Source organism: Panthera leo, chromosome B4, assembly GCF_018350215.1.
Source record: "Panthera leo isolate Ple1 chromosome B4, P.leo_Ple1_pat1.1, whole genome shotgun sequence".
Classification (NCBI taxonomy): domain Eukaryota; kingdom Metazoa; phylum Chordata; class Mammalia; order Carnivora; family Felidae; genus Panthera; species Panthera leo.
In genome coordinates this window covers 20,729,395-20,753,137 of record NC_056685.1, presented here as the reverse complement: position 1 = coordinate 20,753,137, position 23,743 = coordinate 20,729,395, and the positions used below count along the sequence as shown (strand labels likewise).

General features: G+C 46.2%; 1 protein-coding gene across 5 annotated transcripts in view; it reads left to right on the top strand.

Moving 5' to 3' along the window:
- PIP4K2A (phosphatidylinositol-5-phosphate 4-kinase type 2 alpha) overlaps positions 1 to 23,743 on the top strand; it is a 185,687-nt gene that overhangs the window by 103,236 nt on the left and 58,708 nt on the right. For 4 of the 5 annotated variants that reach the window (XM_042945092.1, XM_042945088.1, XM_042945091.1 and 1 more), the window contains exons 2-3: positions 12,657 to 12,754; positions 14,261 to 14,357. In XM_042945092.1, coding sequence (XP_042801026.1) covers positions 12,657 to 12,754; positions 14,261 to 14,357 — 195 coding nt within the window. Of the gene's footprint in view, positions 1 to 5,513; positions 5,785 to 12,656; positions 12,755 to 14,260; positions 14,358 to 23,743 lie in introns of those variants that run through there. The other variant, XM_042945090.1, reaches the window with a different exon arrangement.

Sequence of the window (23,743 nt, the reverse complement as noted above, 5' to 3'; positions counted from 1 at the left end):
ATATATGGAGGGGAAGAGGACATTTTTGACATTAATGGCGAACTTGGACCGCTTTTGTAATTGTGAAGTCAGAATCCTTTTGTAGACCAGAAGCGATTGAGAAATTTGTAAAGTCTAGGGAATCTGATTTGACATATTTATTAATCGATTTCCCTAAGAAATTAATTAAAGTTAAAATAGTATCCCAAACAACAGTCATGTCAAGCTCTGCATCAGGTTCTTTTTCCCATTGGGTCCTTACTGATCTTGAGTCTTACTCAGGTTTATCACCCTGCAGCTTACTTTATTTTTATTACCAAATTGTATTTTTAAATGTGTACTCATATTTAGGTGGTCGGAAGGTTGTGTGAGAGGTTAAGAAAGCCCACTTCAATACGTATCTTGAGATTTAAAAAAAAAATTTTTTTTTAAATATTTATTTATTTTTGAGAGAGATCGAGCAAGAGAGGGGAAGGGGCAGAGACAGAGGAAGACACAGAATCTGAAGGAGGCTCCAGGCTCTGAGCTGTCAGCACAGAGCCCGACGCGGGGCTCGAACCCACAAACCGTGAGATCATGACCTGAGCTGAAGTCGGATGCTTACCCAACTGAGCCCCCCAGGTGTCCCTGGAGATTTTTTGAAAAGGGATATATGAAATGGCCTTTTAAGGTAATTCTCACTTGTGGGGTGCCTGGGTGGCTCAGTCTGTCAAGCGTCCGACTCTTGATTTCAGCTCAAGTCATGATCTCACGGTTTCGTGAGTGCGAGCCCCACGTCTGTGCTGACAGTGCAGAGCCTGCTTGGGATTTTCTCTCTCCCTCTCTGTCTACCCCTCCCCTACTCGCTCTGTCTCTCTCAAAACAAATAAATAGACTTTAAAAAAAAGAGAGAATTCTCACTCTTGGCATCCCATCTGGCCCCAATCCTAGATGGGTGCACTGCTCTGAAAACAGCTCCCACCCACCACCTATGCCTGTAGATTCGGCTACCCCCTATTCCATCTCAATATGGCATAATTTTTAATGACTGTCTATCCTAATCAGATTAAATATCTCTGTATCTCCACGTGAGAGGTGTTCTTTGGCGGGGGTGTCTTTCTGTGTGTGTATTCTTGACTGAGTGAAAACCGATTATTAAACAAATGTGCTTGAGTAAGTAATTGCTTTGGAAATCAACTGTGTGTCCTTCCGTTTATAATTTGTTGTGAATTGGGGAGGTTAGAGGAATTTTTTTACTTTCCCTTTTTTGAAGTGACAAGTATTGTCAGATAGCTTTTCAGCGATACAGGTCTTTCCAAATTTAGGGTGCACATACTGAAACTGTAGCTGATATAATTGTAGCAGACCGTGGGGCATATTCAATTAAATATACGTTTAATAATTCATTCTCAATATGCATGTAGTTATTCCCCTTTTTAAAAAAATAGGGAATCTTTTAGAAATTTTGGACACAGTGGAAGACTTAAATTTCAGGTGAACCGTTTTTCTTAAGTAAGCCCTACACCCAGTGGACATCTTAGGAAGTTGCTGTGGGTCTGACCTCATAGGCAGTCAGGTGCTCCAAAGGATCTTAGGGTCAGCCCGTTCCCACTGTCTGAATTTTATATTTGAGGTAACTCAAGTGAGTTGCCTGAGCAGGCTGGGTTAGTTTACCTCGTCTCACTAACCCTCAGTTTCTTTATCTGGAAAGTGGGGATAACGATAGTATCTACTTCACTCTGTTGCATTGATCAGATAAGATACTGTACCTGAAGTGCTTAATGTGATGCTTTGTGGGTTTCCCCTAAGTATTAGCAAGGTTAATACCAGGTATTAAAGCGAGGGAGGCAAAGGTGAGCCTCGACCTCGAAGCTCTCCCCATCCTCTTCCTTCACCACTCCCCTCTACACATGTTCTCTCTGCTCTCCCCCACCCTTGACTTATATGTGGACACTTTGTCCTAAACCTTGGTACTAACCCTCTCTGCATCCCTTTGCCCTGGTTTCTATGGTTTTTGTTGAAGCTGACAACAAAACTTCTTTATTTGTTGTCCTTTTTTAAAGTTTGTTGATTTATTTTGAGAGAGAGCATGCATGAGCAGGGGAGGGGCAGGGGGAGAGAGAGAGGGAAAGAGAGAGAGAGAATCCAAAGCAGGCTCTGTGCTGTCAGCACGTAGCCCGATGCAGGGCTCAATCTCACGAATTGTGAGATCTTGACCTGAGCCGAAATCAGGAGTCAGATGCTGAACCGACTGAGACACCCAGGCACCCCTATTTGATGTCTTATGTCAGACCCCCGCATTGTCCATATTGACGCCCAATGGCCAAGTGGAAAAGCAGAGCTTGTCCACACCTGTCTGTTTTGGGGGTGACTGTGTGGCATAAATGGAAATGAGGCCCTTCCCAGGGCCCTGGGGGACGCATCCTATAGCTTGGCCGCATGGGGGCATTTATAATACTTTTATGCCATTGAGCTTTATAGGACCATGAATATGACTGTCAGTACACATAGAAAATGAAAAAATATTTGCCGAAGTGGTTGGACAACTATGAAGTACAAATAAAACCTTTGCAAGCATAATTTGTTCTGGAAACATGTTTATAATCCAAAGCACCTGTATATCAAAGCAAATTTCCCCATAGGAAATAATGGAAACTCGGATGATTCGTTCCACAACCCAAAAATATTCACATAAAAATGGTTACAATACTGTAATATAATACGAGATAATAAAATACAAAATATAAAGAAAAACAAACAAATTGACCCACACTTCCCTTTGAAAATCGTTGTGGCTGGTGTGGGAGAGACAAGAGAGAGTTATTGTGTAGGACGACTTTCACTGTTGCTTACGGAATCACCACCATCTATTGGCTCAATAGAATCTTCTTCTGCATGGGGGCCATTGTATATGCTCACACAGATGTTGACTACAGTACTAATAAACTTGCAATATACCGTATTTAATGTAACTGGCAATAAGGTGGCAGAGGAAAGGGTCTATATCCGCAGGCAGCCTGACCTACAATGAAGCCAAGCATTCCTAAGTTTCCTCTTGTATGAAAAGCGAAGGACTGTCCATAGGTGCTTTGAAGTGACAAAAAAAAACACACAAGTGCCATTTGTGGGCGCCTTCTGACGTCCTGAAAAATCACTGATTTCTGCCAAACACCACGGCCTGAGACTGAGCATCGGAGCATAGGAGATGATCACCCACAATCCCGCAGTGTGAGAGATAGAGAAAGAAGAGCCATTGGCTCAGTTGTGATCACGTGGCATTCGGTGTCATGTCACAAACTACTCCTCTTGCAAGACATCGTTCACTTATCCAGTTAAAATTGATTAGAAATGGTTGCTCGTCTTGCGGAACACTCGCAGAACGCGTGACTCGCCACCCAGGGTTTTACTGCACTTCACAAGTATAACGTATGAGCGCATTTCTGTTGTGAGAGTTTATTGAGTATTTGCAATCCGAGGAACTTTAAATGTGGCCTTAATAAGATAGCTAGTGCTTTCAATGTACTGTTTAGTTAACCCAATAAAATTTTCATCAGCTCCAAAACCACTGTTATCTCCATAAAGTTAAAAGTATTTGGATTTCATAATGTATGCTTAATTTTATGCGGGGGGGCGGGGGGGTGGTGTCATTCCTTCCTTCAACGTAGTTAACACAATTGTTTTATTTCCTTTCATGGATATTACATAGCGTATGTCAATTATAGCTATGTATCTGTGTCCCCTAGGTAAGTGTCTAGAAAAGAGAAAAATGTGCAAATGCTTTGTTAACTACGAATAATAGCAGACGTAAACTAGTGGTGATGATAATCATTGCTACCTTCGTTACCAGTTTCGCGATGGGCCACGTGGAATGGTTGGGGCAGATAGAATGCCAAACTGGTAAAGTTTTCTCCCACGGAAGGCTTTGAAACCCAAGAATTTTGTCCTGAAATCTGAGCATTAGCAACCCAAAGCTCTGTGTGGAACATAGAAATTAACAAACAGGATTAACTTAACCTTATTCAAGATAACAGCTCATTGTCATTACCTCCATGAGCTCAAGAATGTGAACTAGAAACAAGGATATATTTTGATTTGTGTGATGTCAGACTAAAGGAGAAATTATCCAGGAAGTTAAATAGCCTTTCAGTTACTGGGCAGCCCTATAATTAAATACATGTTGATGAAAACGATGAATTTTGTGTATGGGTGAGCCCATGTGGCAACAAAATGTGCTTATAGAAGAAGATAATATAGGGGCTCATGGGCACACTATTGAAAAAACATTGTTTACTAATTAAAAGCTTTTAAATGGTAGGTCCTCGGGTTTGTGAAGCGTTTGTTCACAGGTCATGAAATCTAGCTACTCATAACCTGACCGAGTGGTTCGTGGGGAGAGAACTTCTGGGGAAAAGAGAAACCCAAAGGAAACATGAAGCTATTGTGAATGAAAGATAAAATGCTCGTAGAGTAGCCGTCTGATATAACCCAGAATCGGGCTGCTACGCGATTATAAAGGGATAGATATACCAGGATACGTTGTAATCTGCAAAACAAGAGACTTGCTAGGATCTCTAAGATTCTCTTTTAATTTCCTCATCTTTTGGGTATATGTAAACCAAGGAGTGAGCGTAATCACGTTTCATTTCTTACCTCTTTTCTGCTCTAATAATGAAGGTGCAACATTCCCCACATCCTGGCGTGCTCTGATCTGTGAAGCTGGGATTTGTAGCAAGAAGTAAAAGTATGCATTTTCCAGACATTTAAATGAAACACTAGTCACATCTCCTTGTCCGGCTAGGGCCACATCGAGCTTCCCTCCCTCCCAGGAGCTGTCAGCACCTGCTCTCAGTGCCTGTGGCACTTACTTTCTAGACCCCAATATTTCTTCTCTGCTGCTTTGTATTTCACTGTGTGTGCGTGCTGCCCGTGACCCGCGTCAACCGTCGTGGAAAACTCTGGTCAGAGAGCATTTTGTACCGACTTCCCACGTCCAAATGATTATCCTGGAACTCCATTGCTCTTTATGTCACACTCGACTAACCAAAACCTTGAACCTGAAGGACCCCAGCCGTCCTCCGCCTCTGCACCCGCACCCTGAGGCCGAGCTCTGCCCGGGATGTCACCCCACGAGTTCGTTTGGTTCCCTGTAACTTAACCATCACAGACCACAGATGGACTCCCAGCTCTGCCCGGAAGCCCAGCCCCATTTCCCTCGTCAGACTCCTTCTCCCGCGTTCTGTGGCCCGTCTTTCAAGTTCTCGGTGTTCTCTCCAGGCCTCTGAATCCACCTCCCACGCCCCCCGCCCCGGCCTGCCTCTCGCACAGTCGATGGCCACGGCTCCTCCTTCCCGCGGAGGTTTGCCAGTGGACGGGAACTGCTGTCTTCCCTCAGACTCGGCCAGTTCCACACGACCCCCTCCTTTTCCCCCTCCTGGTAGAGGAGCCACCTCCCCACCTCCCTTTCCTTCATGCCCGCCCTGGATCCCCCCAGCCCAACTCCCACCGCGAGGTGACAGCGCGCTTCCCTTTCTCCTTTGCAGGCTCATCCACCTGTCCATGCTGTTAACCATTGATGACTGCATTCAAGGCTGCTTTTAGGCCCTCCTGCCCTCGCTCGCTGCTCTCCAGCTTCCTTCCTTTACTCCCGAGGAAGAACCCCTGTCTCATATACAGATGATGCGTATTTTTATCTCCCGCCCCTGCCTCCCCTGGGAACTTCAGGGCCGCGTGGCCACCTGCCCACCTTGACGTCAACATTTAAGACATCTGAAGAGCACATCAGATTTAACAAGTCCCAGACTGAACTCTCCTCCTAAAATGCTCTCGGTAAATGGAATCGCGCTCTTTCCACTCACTCAAGTCCATGTCTTTACCATTTCAGTGTCAGCGGAATCTACTTCCTTTGTGTCTGCTGCCTTCCCGCTTCGCCCGGCTTCTAGCCTCTCCTCGAGTTCCACAGTAGCCTCTTACAGCCCTTGTCTGCGTGCGGTTCAGCCCCATCCTGTCATGTGCCCTCTTGATTTCTGCCTTCCTCACACGTTAACCTTTTATTTCTCTAGTTAACTGTGCCCTCCTCCCGCCACAGGGCCTTTGCACCTGTGACCCTACTTTCTGGAACCCTCCCACCTGCCTTCTGCTCAAGTCTAGCTCCTTCCATCATTCCTGCCCCCGTCTATGCTTTGTCATGCTTGCTCCCAGCCTGATGTCCTTCCCTCTCCCGACACTTGTCACTGTTTGAATTTTACACGTGTGCACTTTTTCTGTCGATGCGCGTGCCCCTCTGGACTGTAGGCACCGCGAGGGTGAACGCGATGTTTGTGCAGCGCTCAGCCCAGAGCAGACACTCACGGCTGGCACTTCTTGCTTTCTTTCTAAAGCAGATACTGTTGCCAGTTCTGATCCCAACAGCCTGAGGCGTCCGAATGCAGGGATTTGGTTGTTCCTGCTTCCAAATCCGGTTTCTCTTTTTCAGTAACCACGCAGAACCTAGCTTGTGATAGGAATCTTATTATCATGTTCCCTCCAGCTTTTTTCTGTGTAACTTGGGGAACGCGATGTGAAGTGATTGCTTCTCACCTTGCCCTTTGCCACCCTGTAAACGCCCTGTTTTTACGGACACTCTTTGGTTTGCACAAGATACTGAAAAACCGATTTATCATCCAGCTTTGTTCTAATTGTGCTCCTCACCAGACTTGGTTTTCGGTTCTGATTCTCTTGTTTCCAAACTTTGGTATTCCAGTGCTGATATAAAGATACACGTTTTTAAATTTTTCACAGATATACTGAGAATTGTTTTCTATTTAAGAGACTTGAGTGACATGAGTAGGAAAGAATGCATGATTTAAAATTAGTCTAGTGTTTTTGTTAAGTGGCAGTTTCGTACATGGACCGTGACATGAGATTCTAGTAATATAGTATACAGTAGGCTAAAAGTGATTTCCGATTAAGTTACTGAAATACTTTGGAAGGAACAGAATGGTAATTTGGCCTTGCACAATGCGTTTGATACAGAGTTCTATCAAGAAAACTATCTGGATAGAACATCCATGTATGCAGGTTAAAGATTAACGGGTGGTTGTAATGAAGCTTGTTTGGGATGAATATAAAGTGCTTGTAAATTATAATCCACTACAATGAATCTTAAGGGATTATTCTGATGATTTCATTCTAGAATTAGATTATATCATTTGCCGTTTTAAACATCTGCTGCCGTATTTTATATCTGTACTTCCCAAACTCTGCCAAGGTGCCCTGGGGCACTGCAGCAAATTTCCCAGGAGTGCCAGGGATATTTGAGAATTTCCAGAGGAATGTGGTAGATACTCAGCATCTGTGAGATACCATGCAAACGACTAGCTCGAGGGAGTCCACGATTTCAGCTCAGATTATGCTACATTCCTTTCAAGGACATGGTATCTTTGGGAAGCTGGCTGCCCAGCAATTGTGTTTAAAAAAAAAAAAAAAAAAAAAGGGCAGTGGATCAGGAAATGCGGGTGGGGGTTTCTAATCTGATCATAATAAGGTTTGAGAATCCGCAGTGCATAACATTTTATATATGTACATTGTAAGTAGCCTGATAGTTTGCGTGTATGTTTTCCATTTTGTCGTTATTAAAAAATTGTTAAAGCACGCAGTTTTTACAGCAGGCATTTCTTTAACATGATTCAAAAAGCAAAAAGCATGAGAAGGAACGCAGAATTCTCCCCCCACCTTGGATGATGGCACATCTGTCCCCTTAATTGCTCAGGCCAAAGCCTCGGCCTCAGTCTTGGCTTCTTTCTTACCCCCCACATTCAGAACTTCAGGAAATGACGTTGGCTCCACTTTCGAAAAATATCCCCTTTCCTACCTACACTGCTGTCACTGGTCTCCCTGACGCATACTTGTGCCCACCCTCACCCCTCCAGTAATCTTTTTAAACCCCAAGTTAAGTAATGTGGACACTCTACCACTCAGAACCCTGCAACAGCTCCCATATCATTGGCAGTGAAAGCCAGTCTTTCCAGTGATCTCAGCCCTTCCTGTTTCTCTTCTCAAGTAATCTCCAGCCACAGGGGTCTCCATGTCCCAAGCATATCAGGCATGCCCTGCCCCAGGGCCTTTGCACTGGAATGTTAAACTTTTCTCTCCAAACCTTGGTCTACTCCAACCCTCCCTATTTAAAATACTTCGGGGACCCCCACTCATGCACTGATGGGCGTTCCCTAGCCCTTTCTTCCCGCTCTTTTTCTTTTTTTTTCCATAGTCCTCTAACATAGTAGATAATTTATGTTACTAAGTTTATGTTTTATTTACCGACTCTTCCCACTCAGATGTAAGCTTCAGGAGGGCAGGCATCTTAATCTGTTTTCAATAACATATCCCAAGCACCTGGAAGAGCATATATTGAATGATTGTTGTTTAATATGTTGCTTAAAAAAATCTCGGGGCGCCTGGGTGGCGCCGTCGGTTAAGCGTCCGACTTCAGCCAGGTCACGATCTCGCGCTCCGTGAGTTCGAGCCCCGTGTCGGGCTCTGGGCTGATGGCTCGGAGCCTGGAGCCTGCTTCTGGTTCTGTGTCTCCCTCTCTCTCTGCCCCTCCCCCGTTCATGCTCTGTCTCTCTCTGTCCCAAAAATAAATAAAAAAAAAGTTGAAAAAAAAAATTAAAAAAAAAAAATCTCTATCTTTCTTAGTTCTTTTGGCTTTTTGAACTATCAGTAAAGCATGTTCAAATCTTTCTCGATAATAAGGGGTTGCCCATTTTCCCTGAGGTCCTAACAATTTTTGCTGCATAATTCCAGACTAATGAGGTACTTACAATATGAATCCTAGCCTCCTGGCTAATTGAGCCTTTTATCGTTATGTACAGGCCTTCTTTACCCTTAATAATGCTTTTGTCTTAAAGTTATTAGTTTACCCCATGTTAGTAAAGGTAAGCTAGCTTTTCAGTAATTTTCGGTACTATTTAATATGGTTTTTCTGTTCCTTTCAACCTTTTTGAGTTATGCTTTAGGTGTTTCTCTTGCATATAGCCTGTAGTTCTTAATTCATTTTGACAGTCTTTATTTTTAATTGTTTGTCCACTTATGCTTATTGGGATTATGTGTCTATCCAGCCTTGTTCATCACTTACTTTCTATTTGTCCCATTTTTGCAGTGCTTACTTTTTCCTCTTCTTTTAAAAAAGAAAAAAAAATTTTGTTAACGTTTATTCATTTTTTGAGAGACAGAGTGCGACCGGGGGAGGGGCAGAGAGAGAGACAGAGAGGACACACTGAAGCAGGCTCCAGGTTCTGAACCGACAGCACAGAGCCCGACATGGGGCTCGAACTCACGAACCGCGAGATCATGACCTGAGCTTAAGTCGGACGCTTAACTGACTGAGCCCAGGCACCAGTATTTTTTCCTCTTTTTAAAAATAATGAGTTTTATTTCTTTTCGCATTGTGTCCACCCCCCTCCCCCCCCCCTACTAGTTTGGAAGCTATATACTCTGTTTCTCTACTTTAAATGTTACAATACTTAAAGTTGCCTCACTCTCCTGAACAATACAACAGGCCCCCGTCACTTTGCTTCCCAACTTACCTGCTGTTGTTACTAAGTGTTTATTTTGATCCCGAGAACTAAGCAGTTATTACTTTATATAGGTGATACTTACTTGTATTTGTCTTCATATTTACAAATTTATTTGCTTACTAATTCTTTTTGTATCTCATACCTTCCGCACACAACATTTACTTCCTTTCTGAATTATATCCTTAGAGGCTAAATAATATGCTTCTAAGACTTACAAGTTCCCTTAGTGAGGTCCTTTGTCGGTAAGTTCTCGGGTGTTGTTTCTATGAAAAAGCCTTTATTTTGCTCTTTTTTTCTTTTTGGAAGACAGTTTTAGTGGATATCCCACATACGTTTTTTCAATACTACAGGGCAGTGAATTCTGACACTGCCTCTCTGGGGACAGCATCAGACCCCGCGGGTTAAGGGCTCAGTCCCACAGACTGCCCTTGCTTCAGATGCCCTTGCTTCAGATGTTCCAGGCTGTCACCTGTGCTTCTCACCTACTGGCTGTAAATCGGACGTCCCCTGACCCCCTCCTCGGGTTTGATTAATTTGCTAGAGCGGCTCATGTAAAAAACACGTATGCACATTTACCAGGTTACTATGAAGGATGTGATAAAAGATCCAGATAAACAGCCAGGCAAACAGGTACATAGGCGGAGGCCCAGAAGGTTCCCGAGCGCCGGGGCTTCTGTCCCCACGGACCTGGGGTGTGCTGCCACATCCAGGCACGTGGATGTGTTCACTGCCTCCACAAGCCCAGCACTTCTTGTTCAAGAGTTTTAATGGAACTTAATCTCTAGCAACAACCTTCCCCTTCTCAGAGGTCAGTGAGCGGGGCTGAAAGTTCCAAAGTTGTTCTTACTTGGCCCTTCTGGTGACCGGCCCCATCCTCTCTGGCTCTCTAGGGGCCTCACCCAGAGTCACCTCGTTAGCATGAATTCAGGCGTGCTCAAACAGGGTGCCTGATGAGTGGCAAAAGGTAATCCTATCACTCTGGAAATTCCAGGGGTTTTAGATTTGTGCCAGGAACCCCGATAATAGCCCAAATATATATTATACCGCAGCATACAGTTTTATGTACACAGTATTTTTCACTTTGAAGGTAGACCACCGTCTTCGGGGCTTTCCAGCTTTGCTGTTGAGAAGTCAGCCGTCAGTCTGGTTGTCATGCCTTCATTGTGTTCTGTCCTTTCCCTCTGGCCAATTTTCTTCTCTCTGCTCTTGGTATCTTCAGCTTAACTACACTGTGTCTAAGAGCGGACTTCTTCTTAGACTATTTTGTGTACACGGGGTATTATGTATCCATAGTTGCATAACTTCCATCAGGTGTGAAAACATTTTCAACTTTATTATTTCAAACACTGTCTCTTCCCCCATACTCTCTGTTCCTTTCCTCTAAGATTTCACTTACTCTCCCTTCAAACCCCCTGCCGTAAGCGTTTTTTCTTCCTTAACCCATTCCTTTATATATTGCATTTTCATTCTTTGTGGTGTTCTGGGGAACTCCCTCAGACCTACCCTCCAGTCCACCAGTTACCCAGTGTGCTTCCAGGGCCCTGGGTTCGGGGCCTTCTGTTCTGATTCCAGTTCATCAGTTATAATTTTTTTTTTTTTTTCCTAACTGACATCGAAGTTAGTTAGTATATAGTGCAACAGTGATTTCAGGAGTAGAGTCCTTCATGCCCCTATAATTTTCATTTTGTAAAAGTTTTATTGGATCCCTTCTCAACCTGATTGGTCATTTTGAAAGTCCCATAGTTTACTCATTTTTGCCAGCCTGTCTTTTTCTTCTTCATACATTTCACACATGGCTTTCGTTTCCTTTTCTGTATCTGGTCATTCTAACAGCTGAAGTCTTGAGAATAATTTTGGTTTCTGCAGAATCCCACTCTGCTTCTGTCTGTGAGCTCATGGTCCGCGGGGCTCCTGGAGGCCTGTGGCGGGGATGCTGTCCCCCAAACGCCATTTGCAAGTATTTCCCTCAGGTGATGAGGCTACTTCTGCTTCCTTCAAAGGTGCTTGTTTAATGTCGAAGTGTGTGGTTGAGCTCCCCAGCTTTCCTTTGGCCCAACTAAGTGTCGAAAATGATACCTGTCTTCAGGGAAACCCATCCGTTCATGCTTGCTTGGTAGTCCTCTCATTCCCAATGGATTAAACTCCTGTTAGGAGAAGGAAGGCATCTTGGAGATGTTTCTCTCCATTCTATGATCCCAGTCATGTGTTAACCACTCTGCTTTATCAAAGAGCTCAGTTTTCCCCCTTTGTTCTGTTTTGTTTTTGTAACTGAGAACCCTTCTGAGGCTCTTCCACTTACTGGAGGTGTAAATCTTCTGAGGGGTTTTCATCAGTAGCAACAAGGGACGTATAGCTCGGGAACCAAGATAGAAAAATAATTTACCAAGAGAAAGTCCAGCCTTTCCCAAGTTATGTGTCAGAGCTGCCCCTGCCATTCACTGGAACTTAGAACTTGATCCAACCCTTTGTCGTCTGCAACCGCGTCTTTATTTTTATTCTTGACGCCTTTGAAACCCATTAGCCCTGGGGCCCTATGTCTCTTTCCCTTCTTTCACGAAGGTTCTTCTTTTGGTACATTGATGCCCTGCCCCAATACTTAGTTCCTGTAAGAAAGGTAAAGATCACACGGATGACAGTGTTGGTTTTTTGGGTACCCAAATGTGTAAAGAAATAGTCCTGTTCATTAATTCAACAGAGATTTATGTCAGAAATTAAAAAGCCCTCTTTGTCAGATAGCATTCTCTTTGCGGGGAGAAGTTGGCTTAGACATGCAATCCGAGAAGCTCTGGGCTGAGGCTCTGGAGAGGAGGTGGGGAGATACATGGGAGAAGCAGGGCCAGGGGGCCACGAGGGCTCACCTTCCAGAATTCCTCCCTCGTCGCTGTCACCCGGGGGGCCACACCCAGCAGCAGAAGGGGAGACGAGCAGTCGGAGCCGGATGTGAGGTGGGGGCGGTAGTGAAGCCTGCAGAGGGAGTGAGGAGGGCAGCAAGAGAGATGATCTGGGATAGGAGGAGGAGGAGGAGGGTGGGGGGTGGGAGGTGCTCGTGTCCACTGGGTTTTTTTCCCCAAGATGTGTGTTCAAGTCCAGCACTTCCCGCAGAGAGATTTCTAACCTGTGTCATTTTGCTCTGTGTCTTTCTAGATCAATGAACTGAGCCATGTTCAAATCCCTGTTATGCTGATGCCAGATGACTTCAAAGCCTATTCAAAGATAAAGGTGGACAATCACCTTTTTAACAAGTAAGTACAAGTACGGCCGTTTATAAGACTGACACGGCTGCCAGGAGTATGAGTTTTGTGAATTTCTGTAATTGCATTAGTTTTTAATGGGTGGGAGTAAAGTTTTGCTGATGAAGTTAATCCTGTGATAAACATAACCATCTGTCATTTTCAGAAAAGCAACGGCAGGCCCTCTTGGGTAATATCCTTTTGCCATATGGCATATTGTTCTCTATGAATATCTTCCACGTTAAAAGTGATATTCTCATTACAATTGAAATGTTTGAAGCTGTAAATTGCTTGGGATTTTTAGCAGCTGTGGACCTGAGCGGTCTTGGGACAAAACTCTAATAATGCTGACCTTATGAGCAGAAATAACTACTTCACAGAACAATAAAGAATTAAGGGACATTTCTCTAAAACATGATTGGATGCCATGTTGGGCAGTGAGAGTATTTCTCCTTCATTTGGCTGTCATTTTGGATGTCATTATGGAGCACCTCTTATGTATTAGCTGTCCACTGAGAGGAGGGACGAGGAAGTGGAAGACATGGCCCTGCCCTCAGGGGGCTGTCAGGCAGGTGCTTGAAATCTGACACATACGCAAATTACCGCATAATTCAGTGTGCAAAGTACGACTAGAGAGGTGTGTATGTATCTACGGGTGCACAGAGGAGGAAGCAATTCGAGTGGGTGGGAGGAGCCTTACAGAAATCTCTCCCGCGTGGGGATCAGTTATGAAATTTCTTCATGTGGCCATTGTTCTGATGTGAAGCTGATGTGTTAATTCTTCAAACTGTTTAGAAGTTGACCTTTTGAAGGGATTTTCTTCTATGTGAATTTATTTATTTATCTATCTATCTATCTATCTATCTATCTATTTATTTATTTAAAGTTTATTGATTGGGGGGGGAGGGGCGGAGAGAGACAATCCCAAGCAGGCTCCGCGCCGATAGCGTGGAGCCCGACACGGGACTCAAACTCACAAGCCGTGAGATCACGGCCTGAGCTGAAATCAAGAGTCGGACGCGACCCAGGGTGCCCCTTTTCTGTGTGCATTTGGAATGTGGTTATTTGTGGATAGCACCAGCTGGGTCGTTGGAGGAGTGAGAGCTGGTGTTGTTTTGCGAACTCGAATCAGCAGGTACCTGAGGACGAATGTGGGGAGCGCGTCTGTGGCTCGCTCCGCTGCCCACCCCGGGCTCCCCAAGTTCTTTGCTTTTCCTTCACCGTTTCCGTCTGTGTGGCCCCTTCTCTTTCCACCTCTTCTTTGGGAAGGTGGCCGCGAGGAGTGGCTGGGATTAGAAAGGTCGTCTAGTCTCAGTGCCCCTATAGGTGGTGAGAGGAGGCGAAGGCCACCAGTCTGTCCCTGTGTCCCCCCCGGGTTTACTGTGGGTTGTGGTTGGTTCTGGGCCGTACCAGCCTTGTGCAGGTGGGGAACCCCGGGCACTTGGGCTGCACGTGGAACTAGATGGTGGCAAAGTCAAGTCTACATCTAAACGTTATTCCACACTATGACCGTTTCAGAGAAAACATGCCGAGCCACTTCAAGTTTAAGGAATACTGCCCGATGGTTTTCCGGAACCTGCGGGAGAGGTTTGGCATCGACGATCAGGATTTCCAGGTGAGTCGCTTCTTTGCAACCTTTGCTTCCAGTAGGGTTTGCTCTGTAAACTAGGACTGACCTTTTTTTCGTCACGAGTAATTACGTAATGGCAATTTTCATTTCACGTAGGAATGTTTCAGTGTCCTTTCTGAAATAAAGGCAGGGTTCCGTCAGTTAGGGGCCTCTGGGCAAAATGATGTTAGCGGTCGGCAGGAAAAGACCATTCTTCGGGAAGCAAACACGCACGTGAGCGTTGCAGACGATACTCTCACTTCCTGGAGGAAGTGGCCCGTCAGCACAGCCTTCTTTTGATTTCTGCCATCAGGCGTGTCGACGGTCAGTGCCAGTGTGCACGTTGGGTCTTGAATTTGCGTTTCCTGTAGTTACAGGGTCCCCTTAGCAATCACCAAAGTTGTATTGTCGTGCTGATTTGCTGCTTTTCCAATCGTCTGAACCCGACTCTCCTGCTCACAGCATTTTGTCGGAGGCCACGCGGAGGCCACGCCTTGTGCACCATGACCTGGAGTGGCTGGTGTGGTCTAGTGACCGTAGGGCTGTTGCACCAGCAGGAGCCTGCCGCTCCTGGGAACATCGTCTGTTCTTGGTGCCCACCACATAAAAATGTCCACTGTTGCTCCCCGTCCCCCCCCCCCCCCACCCCCGTATTTGCCTGGTTTTCTCAAATTTGACTTTTACAATCAAGATCATGGGGGTGTCTGGGTGGCTCAGTCAGTTAAGCACCCAACTTCGGCTCAGGTCGTGATCCCGCGCTTCGTGGGTTCGAGCCCCGCGTCGGGCTCTGTGCTGACAGCTCGGAGCCTGGAGCCTGCTTCGGATTCTGTGTCTCCCCCTCTCTCTGCCCCTCCCCCGCTCACGCTCTGTCTCCCTTTCTCTCAAAAATAAATAAACATTAAAAAAATTTTTTTAAAGAAAATACAATCGAGATCATGGTGCTGTCCTAAGTGCCGATCCGTGGTCATTTCTCCTAAGAAAGGACCTGACATCAGTTACTTGATCTTAATATAATCAGTCAGATACGTCAAAGCCAAGGATTTTTTTTAAGAGCAGAAAATCTGAGTTAAGAGAGGCAAGGGCTAGTTTCTGGTCTTTTAGGACAGTCTGTTCATTTTGCTGTGTGAGCACTGACTTATTTTAAATCCCTCCAAATCCAGTAAACATTTCTTTCATTCGCTCCAAATCAGAATCCTAATGTATCCTACATTAAGTGCCATATTGCCCCCCGAGTGACCTTACAGTTTGAACACTGACACGGCTTTACCCTGTGTTTTCCTTAAAAAATAGGGTGTCGAAGGCAAATTGAGCTTAGTTAGTACATTTTCTTAAAGATGTGTGGGCCTCCCCGCCCTGCCCTGCCCTGCCCCATTATTGAAAGTTTCCCAGAATTTCTCACATGCTCACTCAGGCATAAGAAGCCTCCAAGCTCCCACGTTTTGAATAAGCAATGCTGGCCAGGTTGCCAGTGATATTCCCTCCTCTGTGGGCCAGGGCTGGGATTTCCACAGAGGTGAGTTCTGAGCAGAGGCTTGGGTGTGCCCGAGAAAGTGGAGGGGGTGGGGGGAAGGGTGGGGTGCACGCTCAGCTTTGGGCCTCATGCATAAGAGAAAGAACTTCAGTCAAACCTGGACCGGGGATGTACTGCTGAAAAAAATAAGTCACTTGTAAAGAATAAACCTTGGAACGGTAAAAAAGGTTTGTATAAAATGAAAAGGAATGATTCTACATTATTTAAGGACTGCTAATACATTTGAAAAGGCCATATGGAAATAAACTGAATGGTTTAAAGGAATGAGTAGCTGACAACTGATGTCCTAAGAAACTCTCCTCTACCCGAGTCTCATGTCTCCTTTTTTGTTTTTTCTAATGTTTATTTTTGAGAGAGAAAGAGACAGAGTATGAGAGAGGGAGGGGCAGAGAGAGAGAGAGAGAGAGGAGGACACAGAATCCGAAGCAGGCTCCAGGCTCTGAGCTGTGAGCACAGAGCCCGACGTGGGGCTCGAACTCAAGAACTGTGAGATTGTGACCTGAGCCGAAGTCAGACACTCTGACTGAGCCACCCAGGCGCCGCCCCCCCTCCCCTTTTTTTTAAAATAAAACAACTACACTGGCATTTCACAGAAACCGGCTTTTGAGGGCCTCTGCTCCAGGATCTTGTTAGGCCCCTCCATTTGTTACCAAAATGAAGTCCTTATGTTTCTTCCCATAATCAGCGCTGCTCAGTGAGATCAAAAACGGAGCCTTTACAGCCTGAAATCTTAACTGTAGATGAAAGTCGTTTTTAAAATGTCCTAAAATGACTAGTTTTGTTGCAAAAATACCAAGACATGAGCCAGTTTTCCTTCCCCTTCCCCTCCGCCCCCCAAAACAAAACCATGTAAACTTGATGTTTAAGAAAGTGCAAATTGCTGAGGACAAACTTTAAAGGCAAATTAGGCAAGTGGAGGAGGATTCGTGGAACTAACTGGCAAATCTCTAAAGCTCTTAGCAGGAGAAATCAGTACAGAGGAGAGCCAGTGTGAGTATAATTAATCATTTGAACACCACTCCCTTCCTCAGCTACGCCCGGTACTTTTGGCATTTAAATTGCTGCTTTCTCTTTGGCAACTGTATTTCTATTAAAAAGAGAAAAAAAGGTGGGTGTTCAAAGGAACTTAAGCGAACCAGAGCTACGTCCTGGTTTTCCCCTCCAGTCCCACGTCGCTTTCCCAAAGTCTCTACCGCTTAAAAAAAGTTTCGGGAGGGGCAGGCCCTGCAGTTTAACCTGAAGATGAGATTGTGGATGTGGGGCCCCACCCGCTCTGTTGGCTACTCGGTTTGGAAAAAAGGAGGAAGTTGTGCCAGCTCTGGCTCTGAGTTCATACCTTGAGGGCCTCCGGGCATTGCCGGGGTGAAGGAGGAGGTGCCACGGACCGGGGCAGGGCCCGGAATGCCCAGCGGTGGGAACAGGCCAGGACTAGCCGGGCCATTGTCCCAGCTGCCCGACACATCAACGCACCACCGCCCAGACATTGCGTCTCTCGTGGACAGAACAAGGAACGCGTATCAGTTGACACCCGCAGTACCAAGTTAAATACTCTCTCTCGGTCTGATTTGAAAAGTGAGATCAGTGACCTGGGGTCTGATCATCTTTTGACGGCACTGGATGGCTAGAGGGGACCAGGCCCCACACTGCTTTGCTTTTCCTCGATGTGTTTGTTTTTCTGAAGTGTTTGCCTGTTGGACAAGCGGCTTTGCATCCGCGTAGTGATCAGGAGCCCCCTGCCTGGTTCATTTAGTATTTGGACCTTCGCGTTAAGTCAGATGGGTGAATGGCGTCCACCTGCCTTGTGTGTGTGAATGCCTTTTTGCTGCACCTGTAAAAAGTCAGTATTGCTGAATTTCATCACATTAGAACGTAGTAATTAGGCTACCTAATTGACCTCTAGCAGCAAATTTAAACTTCTTGAGAAGAATTGAAAAGCAATCCTGCTATCAACAATTGTATCTTTCCCCTGGTTTTGGTTTCTTGAATGTCTTTTAAGAATGAAACTTTTTTTTTCTCATAAGCAATAGTTCTAGAATATTCTTCATTAACAACAGTATCACTTAACACACACGTGTATGTAGAAACCTCTGTGTAGGTGTGTATGTGTGTGTCCAGGTTCAGAACTTTCTCCAGTTTATACGTGTGTTTTCAAATTACTTCGTTGGTTTGTAAAGCGCTCAGTGTTGGATTATATTCTTCCGATCATTCATTGTTGGGCCAAAGTGAGTCCCCATTACCATGCTTTTAAGGTATAAGGCATCTTTGAAGACGGATGCCCCCATGGAGGCTTCCACTGTCACTGGCCCTGAGGTTCCAGGCCACCTGAGGCTCTGCTCCCCTTTAGGTGGATGATTTCACACATATTTACCACTCAGTGTGTGTTTATTTGTATCTATTGCCTGTCAGGCTCTGTGCAAGACATTATAGGCGATGCAGAAGGGAAGACAGAGCAAGGGGATTCCTTTTTGTTTGTTTTTTAAAACTAGAGACTGCTGTTCTTTTTTTTTTTTTAACTTTATTTATTTTTGAGATAGAGAGAAAACAAACACAAGCAGAGGGGCAGAGAGAGAGGGAGACACAGAATCCGAAGCAGGCTCCAGGCTCTGAGCTGTCCGCACAGAGCCCGACACGGGGCTCGAACCCATGGACTGCGAGATCATGACCCGAGCCGAAGTGGGATGCTTAACCCGCTGAGTCACCCAGGCGCCCCATTGTTTGTGTCTGTTGTTCGCTTGCTTTTAAACTGTTCCACGTCAGATTCTGTATTTGACGCTAATGAGATTTACAGAAACCCAGACATCTTTTTTACTATTCTCCAAGAAAAGCTGCGTCCCTCTTTCCAGCCTCTCCGAGGACCAGAATGTTTCACAACAGGCCTGGGAAGTGAAAGGGAGGCTTCGCTTAAAGTTTCTGAGCTGCGGGAGAGGACTGCCCGCCAGAGACCAAAACGTTCCCCAGGACGGGGATGAGGCAGTTAAGCCCCGACACAGCACGTAATTGAAACTGAGGCCCTCTTGTTCTTTGTGGAGGATAATCACCGGGCTTTCTCTTCCCCTGCCGCGTCTCCTGAATTAGAATCCCTCATTATTTGCATCTGATGCACCTTCTCCTTTGTATTTGTAACAGAGAATTCTAATTTTAAAACAACTGATTCTAAAAGCTCACGTCTGAAACTTTTGATGTTGCCCTTTCGGGTTTCAAAATAACGTTTTTACGGTGTGAAGAAGGACCTTCAGGGTGTGCGGAGCTGTGGAAAACAAAATATCTGCAGAAGACAGCGCCTGTCATCACGTAGATTTCCCAAGTGTCACTTAGACTGAGGGCAGGGACTGAGTCCAACGTGCCCACCAGGGTGCAGGCCCAGAACGTAGCAGCGGCCAGGCCTTGGGCAGGCCCGTAGGAAATATGTGAGGCAGAAAGGGAGGGAGGGCTGGGGTGGGGGGGGGGGGGAGACCAAGGTAAGCGAGCCTTCTGGGCCAGAGCATGGCGGCCGAGAGCCCAGGAAATGCTCGGCCCCTGGGTGGTGGCGGGACTGCGGAGATAAGGACGGGAAGCCGGACCGCAGGCTTCAGCCAGATTCGTCAGCCCCGGAGCAGCCGTGTGGATTTTGCACAGGGGAGTGATGTGAGGACGTGTGGATTGTCTAAAGATGACTGAGTGAGGGTGGTCACGCGCAGAATGCAGAAAGAGGAGGTAACAAAACCCGGAGCCTGTGCAATGTCCGAGCAAAGTGAAGAGGCATAAACCAGGGCACTTGGGAGTGACAGGGTGAGGCAGAGAGCAGTTTTGAGACACACGTGACAGGAGTTGGGGGTGGCGGAGCCTGAGGGGCTGGGAGAGCAGGGGTGCGAGTCACGGGGGAGGGGCAGGTCGTCATGCAGTGGGGCAGCCTGGGGGGTGCTCGGGGTCAGGGTCAGGAGCTGAGGCCCGGGCCTGGGAGGGATTGGCATGTGGGTGCTTGTCTCTCGACAAACCTACCTACCCTGTCACCACCTGGAACTTGCTCCTTGAACCCTATCAGCTCTTCCTTTTCCCATTGAGACTGTTGTCTCTTGGGCCAGCTTGTTCACAGCTTCTCACACCCGCGGGCCTCGCGGCTGAGCCTCCGTGGGCCCCACAGTGCGTATGGGACAGAAGCTCCTCCCGGGGCTGAAAACCGAAGGATCGGACAATCTCCTGACAGACTTTTGGGAAAACTCCCTCACAACCCACCAACATCATCAGATTTTTTTTTTTTCTCGTGCTTTCTCTGCTCTTTCTTATGAATTGAACCAGTTACTATCCCCACCTGAGAACTCAGGCTTCCTGTTTGCCTGTGTTCCTCACCCTGAACCCACTTTGGGTGATGACCCGTGATTTCCAACCAGGAGCGGACAGTCATCTTGTCAGGGAGCTCCTGTCCGGGTTAGATGTTGTGTCTGCTTATTACAATCCTTAGACACAGGTCTGGGGTATTTTGATCTCGGTCAGTTACCAACCCGAGGGTTTTGTTTTGTTTTTTTAACAGAGAGAGAGAGAGAAAGAGAGTATGCAAGTAGGGGAGAGGGGCAGAGAGAGAGGTGGGGAGAGAGAATCCGGGCAGGTTCCACACTGTCAGCGCAGAGCCCGATGTGGGGCTCGAACTCACGATCCACGCGTGAGCTCATGACCTGAGCCAAAGTCAGATGCTTAACCGACTGGGATTTTTGAAGGAGGTCTCATGGCGCTCTGTGGAGTTCCCACATCTCTGCTTCTTTCTCTGCTGGCCATCGCCATTCATTTTTGTGTTCTTTTCTCCGCCGTTTCATTATCGATAAGTGTTAAATTGCAATGTGTCTTGCTCCCCTTTTTAATGAAAGCCCCTCTGCGCCTGGGATCACAGCTCAGACTTTCTTTGAAACTCCCAAAGAGCTTAACACACGACTTCGAACACAGTGGGCATTTAATAAATCCTTGATGATGATGTTCAAGTTAGCGTGTTGGTCTTTCCCCCTCTGACGAGGTCAGAGGACCATCTGTGCTTTCTCAGATCTGTCAAATGCAAACCCAGAAAGCAGCCTCATTGGGTGGTTGCTCCTGGCTCCCCGCCTTGAGATTCGAGGCATGTAATCATAATCCTGAGTTGTCCGCAGGGAGCGATCGGCTTCCAGGTTTCAAGTCCACGAAACGGGTAGCGTGGGTTAGGAAAAAAGAGCGTTTCCTGGGAGCAAGGGGGCTGGTTTGAGTTTTGGATCTTCAGTGACTGTTGGCTGTGGCTACGTCCAGTCACTTACTCCCGGTGAGTCTCAGTTTTCTCATCTGTGAAATGAGGGAGAAGGATGCGATGTTTGCTGAGGCCCTGCCAGCTGTCAACTCTCTGAATGTGTTATTAAGTCATCTCGAGTAGACGACAGTCGCCGAGGCTCTTATATACAATATTGACGTGTTCTCTTTGTGAGATGGTGGCCTGTATACATTGGAGCATGACAGGCTTGATTTTAAGCGGCCTCTCTGTTGATTAAAAAAAAGAAGAAGAAGAAGAAAACAACTCTCCGTCCATGAGTTTTAACAGAAATGCAAACCATATCAAAATGGGGAGTGGGGGGGGAGGGGGAAGAAACCAAAAATGCCTAAGACGAGGAGAATTAAGTGTTCAAAATGCTTGGGTATTAAAAAAAAAAAAAAATGCACAGGGGACTGTAACGGTTGCTAAATCATGACATTTTCATGAGAGACATTAGAAGATGGCCGCTAAGAATGAGCTAATCAAATTGACCTTTACATTTCCTCCACTTTTCTGGGCACCCCCCGCCCCCAACCCCGGACCTCCCACTGAGGAAACAAACCTCTTCAGTGTAGACTGTAGAGGAGTGGGGAGGAAGGATGACACCATTAATCCCTTTCTGAAGGGAAATGACGACAAATTTCCATTTAGAAGCGCACGAAGGCCGCTGAAGAGGGAGCCGTATCTCTCATGATCTTCCTTTATTCCCTGCCGAGGGCTGACATGGTATATTGGAGCTTCAAACACAGCTCTCGAGGTTTGGGGACAGGGTGTTGTACGATCCGTAATATATGTGGCTGTGGAAAATGGAGGTGCTGAAGAAAAGTTCACTTACCAACTGGCAAGATAGGCAAGCAAAACTGGACTCAATTGTCAGATTGCTACCCGCCCTACCTCCAATAGCTTTGCCCCAGAATTTCAGTTTTTGTCAGAGTCCATTTTCTCCCCCGACTCCCCAGCAAGCCCAGAAGCACCCCACGACGCAACATCTGCTGGCTGTCATGTATCCCCTGCACTGGACCGAGGACAGGGTGCCCGTAATGTCCCTTCACTCGCCCAGAGACGGCCCAGGGGCTACAGCCAGCACCGTCGGTCACGTCAGGGACTTGCAAGAAGAAAGTTCGGTTCTGTCACACATGCCTCTGTCCCGTAGGAGCGTTTCTATGAAATGTCCGGAACAGGCAAATCTAGAAGACAGTGGATTGGTGGTTTCCTAGAGCGGGTCAGAATGGGAGTGACTGCTAACGGGCCCAGGTTTCTTTTTGAGGTGATGAAAATGTTCCAGAATTCATTGCAGGGATGGTTAACTCTGTAAATATACTAAAAAAAAAAAAACCATTGAACTTGCAGTAGGTGAATTGTGTGGTATGTGAGTTACAGCTCAGTAATGCCATGAAGACAGAAGAATGTTCGCGGTTTAAGATTCGTTTATATTCAGTATATGATTTTGTTTTTTCCTTCCACCACTGATTTTAGTTGCCTTTTTCTTGAGGGCCGGGCGTTGCGATAACGGTATTTCCATTTAGAACGAGTGAATTTAAAACGTTACATCGTTTATAATATGAAGCTAACCCATGTATAGAAGAAAGGGGTAGCCAATGAACACAGCAGTTAGTTTTACATTTATGATTAGATTTCACCCTAAACTGATAGCAAAGCATTATCCATTCCTACGTCTCTACAAGCTAGCAGCAGTAACTATTAGTGAATAGCCATTAGGAGAGCGAGAAGGAAACCTAGAGACGTGAAGTCCAACTTGCTTTGCAGATAATCGGGTAACGGAGTGAGGGGCGGGGGAGGGGAGTTGGGCGGGCTCGTTGCCCTTAACTTCTGACTTGCTCTATTTCTGTCCTACATGCTGAGTCCTTATGGGCAGTGACGCTGTATCAAGGTCTGTTCATTCATATTTTGAATATTAACGTGAGTCTTTTAAGGCCCCGCATTGAATGGGATTGTGGTTTCATGGGAAGCCAACCAATTACACAGGTGACTTCCCGGACGATCAGTTCCAAGGTTACTTTTCCAAACCTCCATTCCTCTCCTCAAGCCCTCGTCTTCAGCCGGCACCTGCTCACCCTTCATTATTCTTGTTTCTCCCTCGAGGTAACAGAGGCAACGGAGGCCTACAGATTGAGCTACCCTGAGTCCATCCCCTCCCCCCCCCACCCCTGCTATTCCTGCAGATTTATGGGCATCTTCAGCCAGCCTACTTTCCTCCCTTCCTCCTCCTCAAGAAGGAGGCACCCACTGCCCCCAGCTGCCTCCCCCCCACCTTTCTATTTCTTTAGAGACTTGTCCCGCCCCTTTTCCCTTTGGTGGAGGTAAGCGGGGGCCAAGGACAGGAGAAAGGCCTTGCGGGTTGGGAATTTTCAACTTGAAAGTTCTTTATAAAAATGTTTTAAGTTCTTTTATAAAAATATAAGTGGTTGTTATGGAGGGCTGTAGGAAATAACCTGCAAAGGTGAATGGAGAGCGTGTGGCTCTCAATTTTCACTGCGTACAAACTAGAGGCTTGGCCAGGGTGGGGACAGGAGGAATCAAGAGCAAATTAGAAGAACTTATTATGAGTCCTTCATTTTTTTTTATTTTAACGTTTATTTATTTTTGAGAGAGAGAGAG